The sequence below is a fragment of the Chlamydomonas reinhardtii genome, chromosome 13 (assembly GCF_000002595.2).
Source record: "Chlamydomonas reinhardtii strain CC-503 cw92 mt+ chromosome 13, whole genome shotgun sequence".
NCBI lineage: Eukaryota > Viridiplantae > Chlorophyta > Chlorophyceae > Chlamydomonadales > Chlamydomonadaceae > Chlamydomonas > Chlamydomonas reinhardtii.
In genome coordinates, this window is record NC_057016.1 from 2,052,807 (window position 1) to 2,075,131 (window position 22,325).

A 22,325-nucleotide genomic window follows, 5' to 3' on the forward strand; every position below is an offset into this window, starting at 1 on the left:
CGAGCGCCTCGAAAGCGGTTTCGGTTCGTAAAAGCGGTTGTACAGCGTGCACCCGCTCTACTTAATCCTGTAGACGCATTACTTTATAATGTCGCCTTTCATACCTACGTCACAAGCGAGAAGCGTCAGTACGCCTCTTTCGCGTGCACTCGACACGGTGTGCCTTGCGATCGACGTCTTGCCCGACCGCGCCCGTTTTGCAAAGTCACGGTTCGCTTGATCTCATCACAAGATGGTGCTCAAACATTTCCGCCGCGCACCAGCGGTGGCCGCTGTCGCCGTCGCACTGGCGGTCGTGGCGATGGTGTGTGCGCCCCGCACGGTGCACGCTCGCGCTGCGGCAGCCCTAAGCTCCGCTAACAACGAGGCAAGTAATATGTTTGCATATGAAACATCTTCAGTTGCACATGGGGGCAGGCCGTTGCCAGTCTGACGTGACCCGGGCTGGCCCAGCCATGCCATCGTTTCCACCTGCGTACGCTGAATGTCGCGACTTTCGCTTTTCATGCCTCAGACCACAACCAACGGTCGCGCTCTGCTCGACACCTCCAGCACCTCGCCGAACCCCGCGGCCTTCTTCGAGATGCTGCCGTTCACTGCCAAGGCCGTGTCCCTGTCCATGGTCAGCATCCCTCGCACCCGCAAGTACGTCCAGGGCTGGCGCCGCGTAAGCTCTACGTGGAAGATCATGGCCGGTACAATAGACCTCGACACCGGCGTGGTGAGAATATAAATTGGTATGAAGACCTGGAAATGCCCTCCGTAAACACGGTCAGCATGATACAGCCGGCTGAAAACCCTCCCTGCCTTACTTGTTACCTGTTTACACCTACCGACCCCCCCCCATTCCCCCGGTCATTCCCCTCCTACAGACCACGGGCTATGCGCCAGGCATTGCGATTGGTTGCAGCGGTGCGGGCGTGGCGGAATACACAGCGCAATCCTTGCCTTGGTTGGGCACGTTTGGGCACAATCGGCTTCTGTGCCTGAGTTGTACGGTATTGAACCTATATCAGCCGATCCGGTTACTAAGGCGGCGTTGATGCTTGGATTCGTTTCTACTGCGTGATCCCCAGGCCCCATCATGATGGAGGACGGCGCCCCTCTGTACGTGGGAGGCGAGTTCGGAAACTCTGGCAAGAAGCCCGCCAACATTGATGCTCGCACCTTCATCACGGCAAGTGACGCATTGCTGGTGCTAGCTGATTTCGACTGCTCCGCCGTGCCGCCGTGCTAGCTGAATTTGCCAACAGAGGAGCTGTCACGCCTGAGTACCCCAGCGCCCGGCCTGCTTGGCTGCTTCTATACGCTGGCAGCCTCCACTCGTAAGATTGCTCAGGTGCTGCCTTAGTAATCCTGATATCCCTCGCCTTGTCCTTCTCTCATGTTCCGCATGCAGCGCTTCGACCCCACCACGGGAACGTACACCCCCGTGGGCAAACTGAGTGTCCCGCGCTGGTACCCGAGTGCCCTTCGTCTGAATGACGGCAAGGTACGGGCCACGCCATCCCCTGTGCCACGCCGTATAGCAGGGGATGCATGTGAGCGGCGGCACCCGTTTAATCGAGGTACTATCTCCACGCAAGCAAGCCGCCCTTATTGCTGGAGTGCCCTGCTACGTATACGAACCCTTACCGTATTAATACATCTCGTTTCCACCGCCGGCTCAGGTCCTTGTGGTGGGCGGCACCGCAAACTCCGACAAGGGCCCCGCCTACAGCTACTCTGAGCTGTGGGACTCCAACAACCCCACCGCGCCCACCGTGCCCGTGGCCCACCCCACCGGCTTCGCTGCGACCATGGGACTTAACTAGTGAGATGGCGTGCGTGTGCATGTATGCCCAAAACTGTGCAAACCGCGGTTCTCCCCATCCTCCGCTTCTGGACTTGCAGCGCGCTTCCCCATCAGCTTTGCTAACCCCCGTGTGCTGGCCCTGCATGTGCCCCGCAGCTACCCCTTCATGGCCCTTCTGCCTAACCGCGAAATCCTGTGGTGGGGCAACCGCGGCGGCTCCATCACGTCCGGTGACTCCCCGTTCAAGACCATCCTCGACCTGCCACCCCTGCCTGACAGCTACGGCCCGTAAGTCACTTGGTGCATGCTGGCCTGCTGCCCCTGTTCAACGCCGAACATGGTGTGCCCGTACGCCAAAACCACGATGCATCTTACTTGAGCCGCATGCAATTGTTCGGACTGGTCATGCCGCCCGCAGGTGGCACACCATGTACCCCTACACCGCCACCGTCGTGTTGCACGCACTGCGCCCAAGCGCCACTACCGGCGTCTACGACACCTTCTCCTTCACCATCTTTGGCGGCCAGAACCCCAAGAAGGTCGGGTCCAACACACCCGCGTGTGACAAGTCCGCCCGCCTGGACTTCACCTACTGCGGCCCCTCCAAGACCGACATCTGCATCGTGAACGGAGGGTGAGCAGTCAGTCGCACCGTACCGTAGTATTTCCAACCCTTCCCTTCCCTTCCGCCTCACGCACTCTTCCCCTGAACCCCGCCCTGCCCATCCCATGAACCTACCCCACTGTGTCCCGCAGCTGGCAGATCGAGACCATGCCCGACCGCCGCCTGCTGGCAGATGCCATCAGTAAGTGTTAACTCTGAAGGCGAGATGCAATCGCTATATGGATGTGCATCAGTGCATTCTCGCCTGGTTCTTGAGCGCTCCCTCGGTGGCATGCTCTCTCCCTCCCAACTTTACACGCACCTTACTTGCCCCCCGGGATACTGCCACGCGCAGTCCTCCCCAACGAGCGCATTTTCGTCCATGGCGGCGCCACGGTGCGTGCACGAGGCAGCATCAAGGGAAACGGATGCATGCAAGGAACTGCTAGCCGTGCTTGCTCTGACAGTCGTTTCGGCCAATACGGTAGCCTAGTTTGCGGTTGGAAGGTGCTGTGCATCTCTCAATTATGGCCCGTTATTCCTTCTTGAGGCCTCACGTACACCACTGCCTCACGGTTTGATATCGCAGACCGGCCGTGCCGGAGTGTCAGGCCGGGGCCACAAGGCCAATAACGGCGCCCCCGTGTCATTCGCCTACGACCCCAGCAAGCCCCAGGGCAACCGTTATCAAACCACCGAACAAATCGGTAAATGTTGCATAATGTTTCCATGCATGGCTTCGTGTTACAAGCAAGTGTGCGTGGGGAGGGGGGGATTGTGAAAATATTGATACCCTAGGTAAAGAGCTTAAACCGGATCCTGGATCCCGGGCGTCACGTTCACAGCGCCCCGTGTAGGGAACGGGGGGATGCAGCCGGGCAGGGTTGGGCGGAAAGCCGTGTGACCAGGGTAAAAGTGCAAGAATATGGCTGTACCCTAACGGGCAGATAGGAAAGTGCCCAGCATACCGTACACTTGCAAAAGACACACTGCCCTACAGTACGCCCCGCTCGATCGCATGTCGCAGTAGATTTGCATAACCTCCGGCGGTAGGTTCAGCCATCCCTCCGGCCAAGTACCATTATGGCTGTGTGCAAATTGTTTGACATGGCCCGGTTGCGACATGCGACATGTGACATAGCAACATACCCATACCGACATACCCAGACTCGCCCACATTTGCATAGCTACGCGTACTGGAGCTCATTCAAGTAACATCTCCCAGCTTTGCGGCGGTGCATTGCGCTAGCATAGCCACAAGCTCCTCCCACTGGCCGCACCCTACGCCACGCCACTACCACCGTGGCAACCGTGACACGTTTTGTTGTGTGCCACGGCGTTCCACGCTTACCAGAGGCATACTGAATACATCCACAATATGTTTGGCGGGTTTGGATGCGTTTGGGCGGTATGTGCATTATGTCGCAATGTCGTATGTCGCAGTTCACAAGTCCACATGTCGCAACCTGACCATGTCAAATAACTTGCAAGCTGCTATATGTTCGAGACTCGCAACTAATACCTCGCACCGTGCGTGCCCCACACCCGTGCCCCGCACCCCAACATACGGTGATCGTCTGCAGTTGTGATGCGCTCCTACCACTCCACCGCGTGCCTGGACATCACCGGACAGATCCTCTCTTCCGGATGCGACGAGTGCGGCCTGCCTGTGGTAGGACGGTGATGTATATATACCTGGCCCTGCGTACCATGATGAACAGGAGCTGTCTGAACTCCGTCCGTATGCCTAGCTAGGCTGCTCATTCATGGTATGCTCAGAGCCGTGTGTCACACTAGGTTGCGGTACGGCGGCCAAATTGTGCCTGCAGCCAGCAGGGCGGCCCCTACTTAGCCAGCATTTGTTACCGTTCACCAAGAGCGAGTACTGATTGCGGCTCCCTTTACGTGTCGCCCCCGCCCTTCTCCAGCCTTCTGGCTATGAGGGCAAGATCCAGCCTAACCCTACAGGAGACTACGAGTACCGCCTAACGATGGGCACACCCGCCGAGATCAAGGGCGTGGACCGCCCCGTGATCACTTCGGCCCCTGACGTCATTTATCGCGGAGGGTGAGTCTCTGGGGTCTTGGGGGTGGGTGGGAGGGGGCAGCTAAAATTGTACCTTGCACGCGGGCGACTTGTAAGGGGATACCTTGGTTCCTTCCAGCGCGCCCCAGACACCCCTGAACCGTGTGCTGGTGGCGCTGTTCACGTGTCCTTCTCCTGCAGCACGTTCGAGGTGACCTACACCTACGCCGGCACTGGCATCACCGGTGTCGCCCTCACCACGCCCTGCGCCTCCACCCATTGCATCAACATGAACCAGCGCGTGGTTGTGCTGGTGAGCGAAACTTATCCTTATTACCTGCTGCCTTTGTTGCTGCTGGCCCCGCTTACTCCGTAACATGTCACACCGTCGCACTCCGTTAATCACCACCGCTCCTTCCTTTCCGTCATAACCCGTGCCTCCTGCCCTTATTTACGCACGCGCCCGCAGCCCTACACCGTCGACACCGCCACCAGCACCATCACCGTCACCGCCCCGCCCGCTGCCCAGCACGGCGTTGCGCCCCGCGGCGAGTACGTGCTGTGGCTGCTGGGTGACGAGGTCGGACAGTTTGGCAAGACCTACAGCCAGGGCCACTGGGTCACACTGAAGGAGGCCTAGTGGTGTGAGCACAATAAATGTCATGTAGCAGAGGGTTATTCCTTGACCGCCCATGCCGCGGACCAGTTCTATAGAGCTCATATGGTCAAGAGGGGCTGGGTGCCCTTGCCTTCAATCACTTGGTTGTAAACTAACGTGTCGTTCCGTTGTCTAGTCGGATTGGGTTAGGGGGGTGCCTGCAACCATTGGCCATGAGGGGCCACGCACAGCGGCACTGTCTCGGGACACGTGGTATCAGATTGGCGCGCATCCCTACCAATCAACAGGGGTTCCCTACGATGATCAGGGGTCTTACTTCTCCTCCCCCGGCGTGTTCTAGCCAGCCGGCCCCCTCATTTACACGAGCTCATGCCGTCCAGTTGTTCACCACTCTCACACGATCAAGACGCTGCTACACATGCGTTACTGTACTCATAGACACAGACTCCCGTTCCTCATGCATGCTGCCATCAACTGCACAGACCACACACCGTACTTGAAGCGAAGTACCGTAACCTACCATGCGCTGTCGGTTGACACCATGCAGCAGGGATGGGCAACACCACAGCGAGCGAGTAGGCAATGGAACCAGTGGTGCACGTGTACCGCATGCACCGACCGTGCATGTTAGTAGGTAGGGTCGCACCCTTAGAATGATGCGTTGCCAGATGTCGGGAGGGAACACTAGGAACATGAAGCACGGAAACACCCAGTGCTCGTATCTTCCATCTACACTGTAGAAATCTGTCCAAAATCCGCCGAAGGCGGAGAAAATTTTTGGGTTTGGATGCCGCGCATCTACGCAGGTGTAGACGTTTTGGGCCGGGTTTGGCGCAGAAATGGGGGAAGCGTAGACGTTTTGGGGGGCTTGGGGGCTTAAATGTAGATGCCACGGTCAGGGTCATCTACGCATGTGTAGATGCCGGGTGCCTGAGGGCATCTACAAGATACGAGCACTGGAAACACCCTGGTATAACTTCCATACGGCGCCTTCCTTGCTCAAAGCCTCAGAAGTGCCAGCTAGCACGGTTAGTAGCAGAGGTTTGCCGGGATGGACTCGCCCAGTAGTCATCGGCACGGGCGGTGAGGGCGCGGGCGTGAGGGGCAAGTCATCAGGAAGGAGCGCGGTTGCACTGTCTTCCAGCTGCAGTAGGACACTCCACCGCCAAGGGTGATCACCATGCACTAGGCGTGCGTGTGTGCGCCGGAAGTACCCAGTCCCCACACGCCTGTGACACACGCGGGACCCAGCGCGACATGCCGGGTGGTACATCGCGCTCCGGGCCATGGAGGTATACGGTTGATATGCAGCACGGGCACGTGAAGGTCGGATAATGCTTGGGCGGGTCGGAGGGACCGAGAGTCCGAGACATTACCGACAGCCGACAGCCCGACACGTCGTTTCCGGAATCAACGAACGGCCCTCAGCACGACACGTGCTGTCCGACGACCTGAAATGACGGTTGGATTTTTCTCCTGGCGCAGATGCAGCGGGATTCATAACGAGGTATTTAAACTTGATGTAACTGTGTGTCCTTTCTTTCTGCGGCGTGCCTCGCGTGTTCCCTTGTGTCAGACTAGGAAATGTTCATGCGCGGCCCATCACGTTATGGCGTTATAAAATGAGGACGGCCGCTAACCATAAAGTCATTATCCTCTTTAACTTCAACACAGCTGAGGCGCCTCAACCCTTAGTCGACACTCGCCGAGCACGTTCGCGGCTCACCATCCTACCTCGGAGCACCGCGGCACCACGCCGCAGGGTGACTGCCCTTTCCTGAGCTCCTGAGTAACATGCGAGGCATACCAAGCATGTGTAATACCTCACGACGCAAAGCGATCTCCCTCACGCTTAGCTGCGTGCTAAAGGCAGGGTTGGCCATCGCCATCCTTACGGCGATGCCGTTCGCTCAGGGGCGCGCCGCGTTTTCACTGGGCTCTGCGGACGCCGAGGTGGGTCAATATTATGAAGCGATGCTCAACGCTGCGCTGTGCATGCCTTGTTGAGTGTACACGAAGTTGGGACGTCTTGTCACATCCTAATGCTGGCACTCAACTCATACCGGACCTGCCGACAACCGCTGATACGGGCCGTGCTGCTCGTCCATCACTTTCCAGACCTTCCTAGTAAACCTCTCATGCCCTCATCCCACACCACACAGACCACTTCCAGCGCCGGCCGCAGCCTGCTACAGGCAGCCCTCCCACCATCTCCCAAGCCGCCCGGCCTGCCCAAGCCACCTCCCAAGCCCCCGGGCCTGCCCAAGCCGCCGCCAAAGCCACCTAGCCCCCCGCCCAGCCCGCCTAAGCCTCCATCACCCTTCCCGCCTTCTCCTCCTCCCTCGCCCCCACCCCCACTGCCGCCGTTCCCCCCGCTGGCCCCGGGCTCTCCCGATCCCGCTGCCTACTTTGCGGCTCTGCCCTTTAATGCCAAGGTCATTTCGCTGTCGATGGCTAGCATCCCTCGCACTCGAAAGTACGTCCAAGGCTGGCGCCGCATCAATTCAGCATGGACGCTCATGGCCGGCACCATTGATCTCGACACCGGCGTGGTGAGCAATTGACGCGTGATTTCTCGGAAGGCAGAGCCGCTGAACCTGTGTGACGTGACGCATTCAGTTGCAATGATTGTCCCTGTATCTGCCTGATGCGTGCCGGCGACGGCGATGGGTTTCATAGTACCGTACTGAAGCTGGGAATGATTGCTCATGGGGTTTGAAGGGGCGACTGAATGCCGTCCGACCCTGCAGAGCGCGCGGCCTACCCGAACTATCCACCCTGTCCCCTCATCCTTAACAACAACTTATTGGTCCCATCCCGCATGGCGGCCTACTATGCCAACCCTCACAGACGACCGGCTACGTTCCGGGCACAGCCATCGGCTGCAGTGGTGCGTAAATGCAGTGCGTGCGTGGCCTGTTGTGCTTCATGCGGCGGGTTCTGGCCCATGCATGTCGCGCAATCCAGGCGAAAACACCGATGTTGGCAGCAAAACAATCTCGTTGGAAGCCGTGATCGCACGCAAATGGCTAATGAACATCTATCCGCGCATCCACAGGCCCCATCATGTTGGAGGATGGATCCATTGTTTACGTGGGCGGCGAATTTGGCAACTCCGGCAGCAAGCCCGCCAACGTAGATGGGCGTTTCAGTACCACGGTAAGGGTTGAATGGGGCCGGAAAGGTGGTCATACTTGCACACCGCGCCGGCATGTGCCAGAAACACAGCCAGCGATCCCAGTTTACCATTGTTTGTGCTCTACTGAGGGCCGGATTCGCATGGTGCCAGCCACTTCGTTCCCGCGCGAACCCCACGCACACCACCGCTTACTTTATGCTTCATGACCTCTGCCCAACCCAAATCAACAGCGCTACGACCCCGCCACGGGCAAATACACCCGCATTGGCAGCCTGAGTGTGCCGCGCTGGTACCCCACCGCCCTCCGTTTGAACGACGGCAAGGTACGTACATGCCGTACCGTATCGTACGGCAGCAGCGCGTGGCTGAGGTGCTTTTCGTGTTGTGTGGGGCTACCGTCTCCATCTACCGGCCTTTGCCGTGCAACCCTACCTGGTCTGTGTACCTGACTTGGCTGTTGGTTGTTAACTAACGCACCCGCGTCTGCGCGTCCACACGCACATTCAGGTCCTTGTGGTGGGAGGCACCGCGGACGCCGACAAGGGCCCCGCCTACAGCTACTCTGAGCTGTGGGACTCCAACAACCCCACCGCGCCCACCGTGCCCGTGGCCCACCCCACCGGCTTCGCCGCAAACATGGGCCTGAACTAGTGAGTGTGCGTCCGGCGGCCGCCCATCGTAGGAGCATCACGCGCACTCTTCGCATCCATCATCCTCTGGACTTGCAGCGCGCTTCCCTAGAAGCTTTTCGAATCCCCGTGTGCCGGCCCTGCATGTGCCCCGCAGCTACCCCTTCATGGCCCTTCTGCCCAACCGCGAGATCTTGTGGTGGGGCAACCGCGGCGGCTCTATCACGTCCGGCGACTTCCCCTTTGACAAGATCATGGATCTGCCGCCCCTGCCTAGCAGCTACGGCCCGTGAGTCATGGTTGGGAGTCCTTGCATGCTACCGCTACCTTGTTGCCTGCCTGTCTGCCTGCCTTGCTTCCATGCATGCGTGCATCCGGCTGTGCATCGCGTGCCCGTACGCCAAACGCGTCACCTGACTTGTGCCTCATGCAACTGTACGGACTGGTCATGCCGCCTGCAGGTGGCACACCATGTACCCCTACACCGCCACTGTGGCCCTGCACGCGCTGCGCCCCAACGCCGATGGCGTCTACAACACCTTCTCCTTCACCATCTTTGGCGGCCAGAACCCCGTCAAGGTCGGGCCCAATACGCCCGCGTGCGACAAGTCCGCCCGCCTGGACTTCACCTACTGCGGCGCCTCCATGACCGACATCTGCATTGTGCCTGGTGTGAACGGGTAAGCGCGTGCCACCCTGTCGCATACAGTCTCTTCGCATTCTCACACGCGCAAATGAGCTGCATGGCGCGCGACTGATCCATCCGCTCGCGTCTGCTGGTCATAACCCTTACTTGCCTGTCGCCATGGCTGCTGGCTGGTCGGTTGGGTCTCCTCGTGCTGCACACTACCTCTCGCTCTGCAGGCCACAATGCGGCTAGTAACACAGCCCGCTACACCGCCGCCCATCTTGCCCTTACACCCACAGCGACTGGCAGATTGAGCCCATGCCCGGCCGCCGCCTGTTAGCCGATGCAATCGGTGAGTGAGGCCTGGAAGTCGAAAGGATGTGGCGCGGAAACACGCCGTTTGCTCAGCTCGCGGAGACACAGTAGCGGGTTCTTGAAGTATCACATGACACCTGCCACCTTATCTTCTGCACCGTGCCCAAGTACTGTTCACACAGCGTCATGTACCCATGTGCCGCCGCCACATGCAGTGCTGCCTAACGAGCGCATCTTTGTGCACGGCGGAGCCACGGTGAGGGTTTCAATTGCTCGTCATGCTATCATATGAGCCCCTGGCTTCACACATACACACGCACGTACACATGCACACGCACACATACACACATGCACGCCCTCTTGCGTGATTCCTCCCCTTGAGCTCTCTCAACACATGCCCCTCACGTGGTCTCGTCTTGGCAACCGCAGACCGGCTATGCGGGTGTGACTGCAACCGGCCTGAAGGCTGCCAACGGCGCCCCCGTGTCGTTGGTCTACGACCCAAGCAAGGCCGAGGGCGCACGTTACCAGACCACGGCGCCCGTGTGTGAGTAAAAGTGTATACCGTATGCACGATGCAGCGCAACCCTATCTTCCGTTCCATTGCACCCCATCCACGCGACATTACACAGTTGTCGTGCCATGCATCTAGCCCACCGCCCCTCGACCCGCCGTCCCGCCCCCATGCCATACATGTCTTCCAGTGATCATGCGCTCCTACCACTCCACCGCCTGCCTGGACGTCACCGGGCAAATCTTCTCGTCTGGCTGCGACGAGTGCGCCCTGCCTGTGGTGCGTGTGGATGTACGGTCACGGTTCGCACTGCAGGGTCTACTAAGTCTCTGAGGTAGCGTGATCCGTGCTCATACGGTATGAACGCACCTCTCACGGATGCCATAGAACCATACTTGCGCTGCTGTTTTGCTCCCGCTCCGCAGCCAGCCGGCTATGAAGGGCTCATCGACCCTAACCCCACGGGGGATTTCGACTACCGCCTCACCATGGGCACACCCGCCGAAATCAAGGACGTGGACCGACCCGTGATCACTTCGGCTCCTGACATCATTCACCGTGGAGGGTGAGCAGCAACAGGGCGAAGCCCCTCAGCTATAAACCCCTTTCTTTCCCACAAGCGGGTGTCCTGCATTGCTTGAATAGGTCGAATGTTGTCAATCTTGCTTCGTTCACTCCTTGGGCCCTAGCTATAGCAATAGCACGATTGCGGGTCCGGGGTCTTGATAGTTATGGTTCCGTGCTGACCCCAAGGCTGACCCTGCAACGACCTATGTTGCTCATGTTTCTGCATGCACCACCGCTTGTGTGTCCCTTCCTGCAGCACATTCGAGGTGACGTACACCTACACAGGGTCCGGCATCAAGGGTGTCACCCTCACCACGCCATGTTCGTCGACCCACGCCATCGACATGAACCAGCGCGTGGTTGTGCTGGTGAGAGCAATGTACCTCCTACTGCCTTCGCTGCGTGCTGGCCCCGCTGCCTCCGCAATGCGTCACGCCGTTGCCTTTCCATCACCACCGCTCCTTACTTACCGTAATTCCGTGATAACCCGTGCGCCCTGCCCTTATTTACGCACGCGCCCGCAGCCCTACACCGTCAACACCGCCACCAACACCATCACCGTCACCGCCCCTCCCGCGGCCCAGCACGGCGTGGCCGCCCGCGGCGAGTACGTGCTGTGGCTGCTGGGTGACGAGGTCGGGCAGTTTGGCAAGACCTACAGCCAGGGCCACTGGGTCACACTGAAGGAGGCCTAGTGGTGTGAGCAGCTTGAATGTATGGTGAACCCTCCCTTTCCACATTCATGCGTATGCATGCGATCTTGTTTTCGCTGTTCGATGTACTTCATGCCTTCTATGCCTACCCTTTATTCATAGCTCAGTGTTGCTTGACATTAGATAAGTGCCTCCCCCCGGGAGCATTCGTGGCGAACAACAGACGCAGGCCAAATGGCTGGGGACTCGACTGTAACATATTGGGCAGAACGGAAACGGCTGTGCCTGCTGGCATACGCCATGATGTAAGAGGACTGATACCGTGTGTTTACTGTTCCGTTTCGGGTTTGTACCATTGATGTCTCACGTGCGCGTATGACAGTCTAGTCTGGCTGCGCGTCCACCCCCCTCTGCAGCCGGATAAATCCAAACACCGTGTTTGCTAACGTGTGGTCAGACTCATCAACAGCATTAGCTCATCAGTTAGTTGGGGCAGAGCAAGTCGCAGCTATCGAAATTGCCTTACTTGCCACCCATACTCGATTGAAGGAGGCGACAAGCATGTTTTGTTCAGGCGCTCGCGGCCATTACGCCCGATGTAATTGACATAACAGATTAACAGCACAAACTTGAAACACTGCTTATCAGCTTGCGCGAAGTGGCAGCAGCCTGTCGCAGGCTCAATCAAGCGAGATCAATCGCCGCGCCGACTTCGGTCATGCATGCTTTGCATTGCCTTATGCTCCATGAGCTGACACGGCGAATGTCAAGGCCATATGTATATATGATACAGGGATCCACGTTCAGACTCATGGCATCACATTCACTAAACAGGCAGGCGGGCGGCGGGCGGTCGGGCGGCGGGCGACCTCGTGGCGGGTGACTACGACAGCCCGCCGCCCGCCACGAGGTCGCAAGCAATAAATAAGGGATGCTTCCTCGCTCAGCTAATGTGAAAATAGACAACTTATTGATACTCAATACAGCTTGAATGTAAAACGAGTAGGCTGCAATGCGAAGCCAACGCTTAACACTTTGGCTATTAGCCGTGAGCGCTGCGGTTCAGGCCCTATCAGTCGCTAATGGTAAGGTTGCGTGCGTGTATGCCAGCGCGATAACAGCATGCAAGAACAGCATGCAAGAACCGTTCACGCATTTACGGTCGCTCGCACGCTCCTGCAGGTTTCGAGTGCGCCCCGCCTGCTCTCGTGGGCACCTACAACGCCGTCGTGCTGATTGCCGCTGAAGCGCTGAACGTCACTGAGCAGCGCCAGCAAGGACCCAATGGCACCGTGGTAGTCACCAGAACGACAGAACAGGCCCGAGGCTCTGAGGGCGTTTTCATGAACTTGCAGCCAACTTACAGCCTAAAAAGCTGCAATAAATCCAGTGGCTCGTCGCAATACGGACTTCGCATTCGAGTTCAAGGCTGCAACGCTTTCAGCAGCGGCCGCACCACGCCCGCATCGCCCGACGCTTGCACCGCTAGCGCCGGTTGCAGCAGGTGGGTTGCTAGTGTGTGCATTCCATCGATGAACTAATGGGCCTACTTCGAGCAGGGTGCGTAAATGACGTAAGCAAAACACCTTTGGAGAACGGCGAGCGAGCTGTATGTTGACATGCGCACATGCCCCCTGTACGCAGGAACGCAACGGCCTGCCCGCGCAACTGCTTGACGGACATAATGGAGGCTGTGGAGGCAACTTACAGCCTTGATGTTGAAGGAGGGTTGCTGACTGACAGCATCCAGCTGACGCTGCTGTCCAGTGAGAACAGCGCCAGTGGTAGCAGCAGCAGTAGCAGTAGCAGCAGCGGCAACTTGACGGCCAAGGTCGCGGCGTGCTTCAGGGTGAACACAACCGCCGCCATAGATAAGCAGGTCGGTTCGCTGCAGCGCGTCTTCAACATGCTGGCACGGCAATCACATGCCAGGTGCGTTGTCCTAGTTGTCCATGAACCTACGAGACATAGCCACAGAGGGCATGTTGCCATGAGCCCATCGAGTGCCGTACAGAGATGTCATTGCTGCTCAAATCGCTCGCTTGCATGTTTCAGTCACTGTACGCGTCAAGGATGGCATTGCCACGCACCAGCAAGGATTATTGACTCATCGCTGTTTGTCCTGCTACTGCCATATAGGTTTGGGAACGTGTCAGAGCAGGTCCCGGTGCCCGTAAACGCATTGGTGACGCCCAAAAACACTAATGACCAAGATGAGGACATCAGCAGCCAGACTACTACCAAATTTTCGCCGCCATCCCCGTCCCCCCCACCCCCGTCTCCTCCGTCACCCGAACCCCACCCCAATTCGCAGCCCATGACGTCTGACTCGCTCTACGTGTTCAACTCCGAATCTACCCTCTCTGAGCCTCGGCCCGATGGCACACAGATTCTGACAGAAAAGCGCTTCCTTGTGCCTACTGACGAGATCTTTGAGGCCATGGATGGTGGATCCTTCGATATTCCAGCAGGTGCGAAGTTCGGCAAAATACTATGCAGCAGATGGTATGTACATAGATTGCGGTCGTTTGATGCTGCTGCACGTCCAAGCTCATCTGGGCGCTTCACTGACGTGCATGCCACCTCCGTACGTGTGTCCCAACATTTCAGGCGGCGCCTCTCGTTCGCTTGTGTCCCCAAGCGGCGCGGTCACAGCCCGTGCGGATCTGACTGTGACAGAGTTTCTCGCGCCCGCTTCTGCTACCAATGCCAACATGACGGGCAATCAGACACAGTCCAGCCGGCAGCACGGGAACTCTACCCTGGCTAGCGCGTTTCCAGGCAACACTAGCAGCAACAGCTCCCAGGAGGCAGCTGCAGGAAGCAGCAGTTTTCCAGCATCTGCGTCTGCGGTCATCACCCGCACCCGCGTACTTGTGACACTCTACAAGCTACCGAGCGCAAATGTAGCAGGCGGCGCAGATGAAGGCGAAAATGAGGGAACGAATCCGGGCGCCTTGTTGTCCACTGCCAAAGACATGGCTGCTTCCCTGTCCAAGCTCACTATTGACGCCATCTATCCGGGTAGATCCTATAGCTCGTATATTTCAGGTTGGAAGGGCCAGCTCGAGGAGAACCTACGACGCAGGCGCCGTATGGCGCTGCAGACAGCAGATGTATCCAATTTGAGTGATGACGGTCCCTCAAGGAATACCACCAGCTCGCTAGCCCGCCGCCGTCGCTTGCTGTACTGGAACAAGGTCAATATGTTTGACCAGTACCGGTCCACCACCGTCTACGGCAGGGAGTACGGTGTGGGAGTCTACGTGAATCGGCGGCATGGCGTTGATCGCTGGAACTCTCGAGAGTTCGAGGTAAGGGTGGCACACAGCACCACGACGCTGCCGTCAGTGCCGTGCATTGCAGCAATCTTATTCCATGCTCGTCTGCCTGCTACACACACATGCTCTAAAACTGTCCGCCCTGCTGCTGATACGTGACGGACAGGTGGGCGTCGCTGTAGACGGCGGTATTAATGTTAAGCTCTTTGGCTACTGGTACGCCGATGCCGCATACTTCAGCATTGAGGGCAGGGCATCGCATCGTAGGACAGACAGTGGGAATTACTATCAGAGCGATGCCAAGCTCCGGCGGCAGCTTGACCTGTTGGGTTATAGCAAGGTCAACAGCTACGACTACAACTTTGGCTACAGGAGCAACTGTGACGACTACACGGTACGTGCGCAGATGACACGCACGCTCTCTGTCTAACTTGACTAAGAGAATTCGATGCGCAGAAAAATTGGCGCGGCGCGTACTACAAGGTTTGGGAACAGACATACAAGATCGCTTCAGTTGGTGTAAACTGGGGCGTGCTATCAGCAACGGTTTCCCTCATGGCAGCACCTTCCCTGCTCGCTGCGTTCGGTGGCTGTGACCTTTACGGCAGGTCTACCCTTGCGGGAGGCTTGGGTGCCGCAGGTGAGGCCTGTCTACTTGTACCAAAGCGCAATAATATACAACTGCATACATTAAGGACCACCGCATTGCACCGGTCGTATGCATGCACACCTTACTTAAAACACGTACGCTTGCAACTCACAGGTTCACTTTATGCAACAGCAAGCGGTGGTGTGGATGTCGTTCTCGCATCAGTCTCAATCGACGCAGACATCACCATCATTGAGCCTTCCATTACCGGTTCCCTGATGTACACGCACAATCATCTGCTTTACGGTTATTCGTTCACCCCATCGTGTGCTGCCGCCACACTGGGCCTAACCTCTCTCAAAGCTCACGTACACTGGACGAAACGGTGGTGGTCTTGGTTTGAGTGGAAAGAGGATACCAAAACGCTGGCTGAGACAGACGGTGTATATTTCGGCACAGGTAGGCAAGTGCGCACTGCACACTGCCTCCTATCTGTACTAAGCGCTGTCCTCGCAATCAAATTGTGCGTGTAGATTTCATTACCTGTGACTGGGATCTTATTTACTACTCGGACAGAGCAGCTATTGCTGCCTTCACACCACCGCCGCCCCCGCTGCCCTCACCACCACCGCCCTCACCCTCGCCACCACCGCCCCCACCCTCGCCACCACCGCCTCCTTCACCGCCGCCACCACCGCCTGCACCCATGGCTAATAGCAACGCCCGGCTGACGCTCACGACTTCGTGGGCATGCCCTCTCTGCAGCACCTGGGGTGTCAAGTCATCGACTGGGATGGACTTTGACCTGCTTGTTTCGTGGACAGTTGGTTCGGCAACCTACGCTGTAAGCTACGGCATGACAGCAGGCGACGGCTACTCGGTTTACGGTGGAGACAACAGTGTATTCCTTTCCTCCTATGAGTATGTCACGTGGCCGGCTGGTGGCCCGCCATTGGCATATGTCACCTACCACTTATGCCTTAGGGACTACACTGGCGGGATTGCTGGCCTGAACTACTTCCAGATCCGCGCCTGGGCAACCATGAACGGGCAGGATTTTCCGATCAACTACGGCAGCAATGTAGGATGGTGGTCCACCTACAACACAAACTATATGTACTACAGCAGTGTCATCCCCAGGCCAGCTGGGAGCGCTTGTACTCCAGGCATGACAGGGTACGTGGGAAGCTTCAAGATCAATGCGCCCCCACCACCACCCTTGCCGCCCTCGCCACGCCCGCCCTCCCCGCATCCCCCCTCCCCGCGTCCTCCCTCCCCACGCCCGCCTTTCCCGTCACCCAATCCACCGTCTCCACGCCCTCCTTCGCCTCGACCACCCTCACCATCCCCGCCAACCCCACCTTCGCCCCGGCCGCCATCACCCAAGCCACCCAGCCCGCCTTCCCCCAAGCCCCCATCCCCCCGTCCTCCATCCCCTATCCCTCCTTCGCCTAAGCCGCCCATGCCTCCATCGCCCCGGCCCCCCTCACCGATGCCACCCAGCCCTCCATCCCCCCGGCCACCATCACCCAAGCCGCCAGCTCCACCGTCCCCACGTCCGCCTTCACCCGCTCCTCCGTCTCCCAAGCCCCCTTCACCAAAGCCACCGTCGCCCGCTCCCCCATCCCCCAAGCCCCCGTCACCCAAGCCGCCGTCTCCCGCTCCCCCGTCTCCGAAGCCACCTTCACCAAAGCCACCGTCTCCCCTCCCACCTTCACCAAAGCCACCGTCTCCCCTCCCACCGTCACCAAAGCCACCATCTCCTAAGCCACCAACCCCACCAGTTCCGCCATCACCAGCGCCGCCGCCCGCTGCGCCCAAGCTCAGCGTCCGCACTGAGTGGTCACGGGACGGCGGTAAGTTACAATGGCACTAGACGACATTTCTCGCGCCTTAAGTAGATGCTATGGCAAAGGGGCTCAGGGTAAAGGGGCTCACTCTGTCGTGTCTTGTGACTGCTTGTCACCCCAACCTATAACAATGACAATATGACCGCTTCTGTTGGGTATATGTCGTGCGCGCAGTGCCTCAGCCGACAGCTAACTTCGACCTCAAGATGGCGTGGGTGACGTCCTCTTCCGCAAAGTACACCATCAACACCAAGAACAGCTCCCCTGTGCGCGGCGCCAGTCACAGCGGCAACAACACCCGCTTCAACCGAAACTACGAAGGAGTGACCTGGCCTTCAAACGCCACTGTCGACAAGGGCATATACTATGTCTGCATCGCGTGGACACCGACTGAGATTAACGAATACAACAACTACGAACTGTTGACAACCATTCGCATTGATGGCGCGCTGGTGTCAAAGGCCACCAACTATTGGTACAACTTCGATAGCACGGACGAGCTGGCAACAGCGTGCTCTGATTATGCTTCGGGTTACCTCATGTACTTCAACTACCCGCCCGCGCCACGGCTGCGCTTCAAGGTTGAGTGGTATGCTGCATTCGGAGGTGAGCATGCGTTAGGAACGAAAGAATACGGTATTGGGAAAAGAAGTCCTTGTTTGCATCCCTTAACCAAACATGTGGCTGCATGCATGCACCATCCTGCCCTTAGGAGTTATACGCCCAGATGTAACTTGCTCCAAAACTTTGTTTCGGTTGCTGCAAGAAAGCGGCGCAGCCGCGCTAGAATCATTTTTAGGTTCAACCACCTGCTAAGTTGTATTTGTAAATAAGGGGCGCGTGACCGAAGGTGCCTGTTCGCCTGACACGAATCTCACAGCAGTCACACACCGAGCTTAAACAATGGCAAGCCCTTGTACGCGCTGAGTGCTTAACCCGCTGACCGCCGCCAGCAAATATGGGTTGAAGGACGCACCCTTCAAAGGGGGGGAATGTAAGCGATCCTGTCATTCTAGGTGCGTTGTGTGACTGCTTAGAGTTCGCACTGATTGCACGGAATACTGTACTGCGCCTTGAAGATTATTCAATTAGATAGAGTGTCGTTTATTCACAAAATCATTACACACACACACACACACACACACACACACACACACACACACACACAACACACACACACACAACACACACACGTACACACACGCACACACACACACACGCCTACAAATTGAAAATTATTTCCCTGCGGAGCCTCCTCAAACATTCAGCATTGTGCGGCGTTGGGGTTGTCGCACGCTTAGTGCCACGATCGCGGCCATGTATGGCTATCAAGCCGCAGCAACTTGCTCGTGTAAAGGTATACTTTGAACCGACGTGTCGATCGGGCAGTTGGAAGAGCGCGCGCTGGAGGACTGAGGCGTTTGATTGGGATATAAAGCTAAGTGTTATGGGCTTCCTATACATGCACACACGCGCACACTGGACATACACATACACGTGCAAACATTTACGCTCCCCCTCGCATTGTGTGCATTGTCGCGTGCAGACCTGACGCCGGGCACCGACATGGACATCGTCGTTCGCTGGTATGACAAGACGGCCGGTACCTACCGAGACATTGGCCACTACAACCAGCGTGCCGGCGGCGGCCAGTACGGAGGCGAAAACAGTGTCGCGAAAGTTAATTATGAGGAGGTGTTTTGGCCCGCAACCACCGTCACATCCATCCCAGATGACACCTGGTTTGATATCTGTGTGGTTTGGTACACGACCGAGTCGCTGTACGCCAGGTACAGCGTTGAGGAGGATGGCGTGTATGCGGACGGCAGCTCCTGGGATGTATGGGTGGATACCTCGCTCAGCCGGCCCACGGAGGCATGTGCGCCTGGCGTCGCCGGCTACCTAGGCTCGTACCACTATAACGCGCCGGATTGGCTTCGAAACTCGGGGTCCGCATCAGTCGCTTCCGCTGATGACTCCGCAGATGCCGAGGACGCAACGCCGCCTCCACCAGCAAAGCGCAGTGACGCCCCCATTGACCGCGTGCCCACCACTACCTACCTGCTGAACAAGCCTTCTATCAGTGGCAGCAGCAGCGTCAGCACGCCTCAACCGTCACCTGTGGCCGCGCAGGCAGGGCAGCTGCAGTCTGCCCTTTCGCCACCGTCACCGCTTCCCCCCGCCCCTCGGCCGCCACTGCCCGCACCCTCGCCTCAAGCCACCGCCGCAACCACCACCCGCACATCAACTGCCCGGCAGGATGACGGCACGCTAACGCCGTCGGCTGCAGCGCCCGCCAGCACCCCACAGCCGGCCGCCACTGGCAGTACTGCCGATGTGGTCAGTTCTCAGCGAGACACACCTGCGGACCTGCCGCAACCTTCAACTGGCCAGCCGCAGGCGGGCGTGTCAGACACTGTCGCCGCCAGGCCGCAGTCGGATGGCAGCGCAGGCATTAGCAGCGGAGCTCCTTCCGTGGGGGCTACTGCAGGGCCAATCCCAGCACCGCAGCAGCAGGGGGGCGCCGGTAGCACACAGGGTACTGCGCTTCGAGTGATCATCCCCAGTGTGGTTTTGAGTTGCGTGGTGGGAGTTGTGGTCATTGGCGCGGTGATGGTGGTGTGGCGGCGCAAGTCCCTAGCGCATTCAGACGGCCGGGTGGTGCCAATCTAGATGCACGCGTGACCGCTGTGTGTCCCACGAGTTATTCATGATGCGTAAATTACATTTACAACGCATGCAGCCGCTTTGGTTGCTGGCTGCTCAATGATCGGCTCATTTATGGAAACATGACGCATGGCGTTATTGATGTATGTTGCAATCAGGTTCCCCAACGTCAGGCAAGACCCTGGGCAATACTGCTGCAGCCACCGGCTGCAGCATTGAGGCTGCAGTAGCAGGCTGCAGCATGAGAGTGCGTCACCTAGCACTGTCCCAATCATTCATCTCCAGTGCGGGTTGAGTTCATCACGTGTTCCGGCAGGAACAGGTACGAGATAGCCTTCGTGCAGCTGTTATAGGCGTTGCGTAGCAAACAGGCCATGGACAATGATTCATCCAGATGTATCACCTTGAGGTGAGGAAAGTTTACTGCAATGCCAAAGATGCGGCCTGAACTTGATTGTGTGTGCGCTTTATTGGTGTAGGGCGTGCGTGTAATGCAACGGGGCGTGTTTTGATTGTGGATGTATAACACGTTGCACGTCTTCATGTTATTATCAGAGGCACGCTGCGTGCTGCAGTTCGCTGGGGCGGCGTTCCAGTTCCCTACTTCAAAGTTCGCACAGTTTTGACGGCTTTGAGGCTTTTAAGCAAGTGAACCTAACCGAGGCCCTTCGTGACCAAGTTCTCCCCCCCCCCTTCTGCGTCCTGCATCCAAGGAGCCCGCCTGAAGCCCCACCTGAAGTGCGCGTGTGCCAGCGCTGCTCCAGCAGGCTGGCTCGCTCCTCCAGGCTCGCTCCTCCAGGCTCCCTCCTCCAGGCTCGCTCCTCCAGGCTCGCTCGCTCCAGTGCTGCTCCAGCAGGCTCGCGCCCCCCAGGCTCGCTCCTCCAGGCTCGCTGCCCCCAGGCTTGCTTGCTCCAGCGTGTACGCTCACTAACACAGCTCACGTCAGCACTCATCTACAGCTGTTTCGTTGTTTACAGGATGTGATAGCAGATGTCAAATTTAAAGGTTCGGCCGCGTAAAGCCTAATTCTTAGCCCTGGCCGGCCAAGGCTGGCCAAGACTTGTTGTCCGTGAGACTATGCTGTGAGGAATAAAAACGGTGTGTTAAAAAGCAGTTGTCCGGCTAAGCTGGGCAAAGCATTAAGAAGCGTTGACTTTGTGATTTCAGCAACAGCTGACTGGCCAAGCTAAATGCAAATGAACTATGGTAATCCAGAGGCTATTTTAGTTCAAAACAAGCACTCTAAGTATGCAAAATGCTTGTAGCGAGTTGAAAAGCCTCCTTTCGCGGGAAGGGCGGGGAACAATCGCGACCATACTTTCACTCAGATAATGGCAAAATGCAGGTCAGCCGTCAGCCCGCTTCTTTTCCAGCATAATGCCCTATACACGTGTTTGAAATACTCGCGCAACTCCACCCACGACACTGGCGTGCCAGCCCATGCTATCGCACACACCCTCGCACTGCCCCCGCAGGGCAATCGGGGCCCGCCAGGCCCCTCCTCCGCGTGCCGCTGCGGGCCCTGTGCTTCCATACCGCTCCTGCTACATAAGTCACAGCCATTATCAGGATCCCCCCAGGCCGCGCACTGCACAAGGGCGCCAGGACAGCAGCGCCTGGCCCAGGGTTCCGCGGCCCAGTCCGGAGCCGACAAGGTCTGCTGCCACGTCCGCCAAGCCAAGCGGCACGTGCTGGGAGCTACTACATGCCAACACCGTATGCGGCGTAAGGGGTCCCAGGAAGCCAGGCTGGGGACCAGCAATGTGGGTGATCCTTCTGCCACCCTCGCTGCGACGCCGCCTACCTTCTACCTACCTAGCGCGCCAGTCATGGCAGGCCAAGCGTGTGACGCCGGCTGCATTACGCAGGGGACTAGTGACGCATCACGAGATGGCGCGCCCAGGGACTCAGGCGTGTATTTTGCAACCCTCCCCGTCTTCCTTCCCCACCCCTACTTTGCGGCACGCCGTTGAGCGTTCGACGCTGCTTAGTCCCAAGGCCAGCTGGGTTTCGGGCTGGAGGACGGCGCGAGTTGGGAAGCTGGACTTTAATCCGCAGGAGCGTTTGGCAAAGCGTTTGAACATGGCGTCGATGCGTTCATGCGACATCGTGCTTGACGGTCCGCATGAAGGGCAGGATGTACGCCAAAGCTGGATGCACGGTGGCTTGAAGCGTGCGTGTCTTCTGGTCAGATGATGCGGGTGAGGCGGCGATACTGGTGCCCCACTCGTCAGTGCTTGGAGGAAGTGTTCGACTTGCGGGCCCCTCCGCAGCGGCGGCGCGCCGGGCATCAATGAGAAAAGCCCGAATACCGCGGAGAGAACCATGAAACGGCATCTAACCGGCCCGCCATACAGGCTGCCCTCGCGCCCGCGCCCCAACCCACCCTTCCTGGATGCGTCACTCCTCGCACCGGATGGGGGGCGCCACGGCTGTGGAGTTACTGTTA

At 58.2% G+C, this 22,325-nt stretch overlaps 3 protein-coding genes across 3 annotated transcripts; all 3 read left to right on the forward strand.

The window, feature by feature from the left end:
- The first annotated feature begins 99 nt into the window (after positions 1–99).
- On the forward strand, positions 100–6,582 carry CHLRE_13g577250v5 (uncharacterized protein). Its single transcript, XM_043069483.1, has 13 exons — positions 100–367; positions 515–721; positions 873–912; positions 1,077–1,177; positions 1,400–1,492; positions 1,671–1,813; positions 1,952–2,083; positions 2,214–2,429; positions 2,552–2,601; positions 2,755–2,795; positions 4,328–4,467; positions 4,627–4,738; positions 4,895–6,582. Exons 1-13 carry the CDS (start codon positions 233–235, stop codon positions 5,063–5,065), a joined length of 1,581 nt encoding a protein of 526 aa, XP_042917458.1. The 5' UTR covers positions 100–232; the 3' UTR covers positions 5,066–6,582.
- Positions 6,583–6,689: 107 nt separating this feature from the next.
- Positions 6,690–11,810, forward strand: CHLRE_13g577300v5 (uncharacterized protein). Its single transcript, XM_001693490.2, has 15 exons — positions 6,690–6,997; positions 7,207–7,596; positions 7,895–7,934; positions 8,103–8,203; positions 8,414–8,506; positions 8,691–8,833; positions 8,970–9,101; positions 9,274–9,492; positions 9,740–9,792; positions 9,971–10,011; positions 10,185–10,302; positions 10,460–10,548; positions 10,695–10,834; positions 11,093–11,204; positions 11,361–11,810. The coding sequence occupies exons 1-15, from the start codon at positions 6,944–6,946 to the stop codon at positions 11,529–11,531; spliced, it is 1,896 nt and encodes a 631-aa protein (XP_001693542.2). The 5' UTR covers positions 6,690–6,943; the 3' UTR covers positions 11,532–11,810.
- Positions 11,811–11,869: 59 nt separating this feature from the next.
- On the forward strand, positions 11,870–20,531 carry CHLRE_13g577352v5 (uncharacterized protein). Its single transcript, XM_043069484.1, has 11 exons — positions 11,870–12,574; positions 12,672–12,993; positions 13,134–13,421; positions 13,629–13,960; positions 14,100–14,803; positions 14,937–15,164; positions 15,227–15,410; positions 15,534–15,818; positions 15,893–17,215; positions 17,384–17,815; positions 18,756–20,531. The coding sequence occupies exons 1-11, from the start codon at positions 12,502–12,504 to the stop codon at positions 19,880–19,882; spliced, it is 5,298 nt and encodes a 1,765-aa protein (XP_042917459.1). The 5' UTR covers positions 11,870–12,501; the 3' UTR covers positions 19,883–20,531.
- The last annotated feature ends 1,794 nt before the right edge of the window (positions 20,532–22,325 follow it).

Bases quoted from the DNA above. Each gene is read 5' to 3' on its own strand.
- CHLRE_13g577250v5 (XM_043069483.1), top strand. From the start codon at position 233: ATGGTGCTCAAACATTTCCGCCGCGCACCAGCGGTGGCCGCTGTCGCC. The intron at 913-1,076 runs GTGCGGGCGTGG...CGTGATCCCCAG, and splicing joins CATTGCGATTGGTTGCAGCG to GCCCCATCATGATGGAGGAC. The intron at 2,602-2,754 runs GTAAGTGTTAAC...TGCCACGCGCAG, and splicing joins CCTGCTGGCAGATGCCATCA to TCCTCCCCAACGAGCGCATT.
- CHLRE_13g577300v5 (XM_001693490.2), top strand. From the start codon at position 6,944: ATGCCGTTCGCTCAGGGGCGCGCCGCGTTTTCACTGGGCTCTGCGGAC. The intron at 9,102-9,273 runs GTGAGTCATGGT...TGCCGCCTGCAG, and splicing joins CTGCCTAGCAGCTACGGCCC to GTGGCACACCATGTACCCCT. The intron at 11,205-11,360 runs GTGAGAGCAATG...ACGCGCCCGCAG, and splicing joins ACCAGCGCGTGGTTGTGCTG to CCCTACACCGTCAACACCGC.
- CHLRE_13g577352v5 (XM_043069484.1), top strand. From the start codon at position 12,502: ATGCGAAGCCAACGCTTAACACTTTGGCTATTAGCCGTGAGCGCTGCG. The intron at 14,804-14,936 runs GTAAGGGTGGCA...CGTGACGGACAG, and splicing joins GGAACTCTCGAGAGTTCGAG to GTGGGCGTCGCTGTAGACGG. The intron at 15,819-15,892 runs GTAGGCAAGTGC...TTGTGCGTGTAG, and splicing joins CGGTGTATATTTCGGCACAG to ATTTCATTACCTGTGACTGG.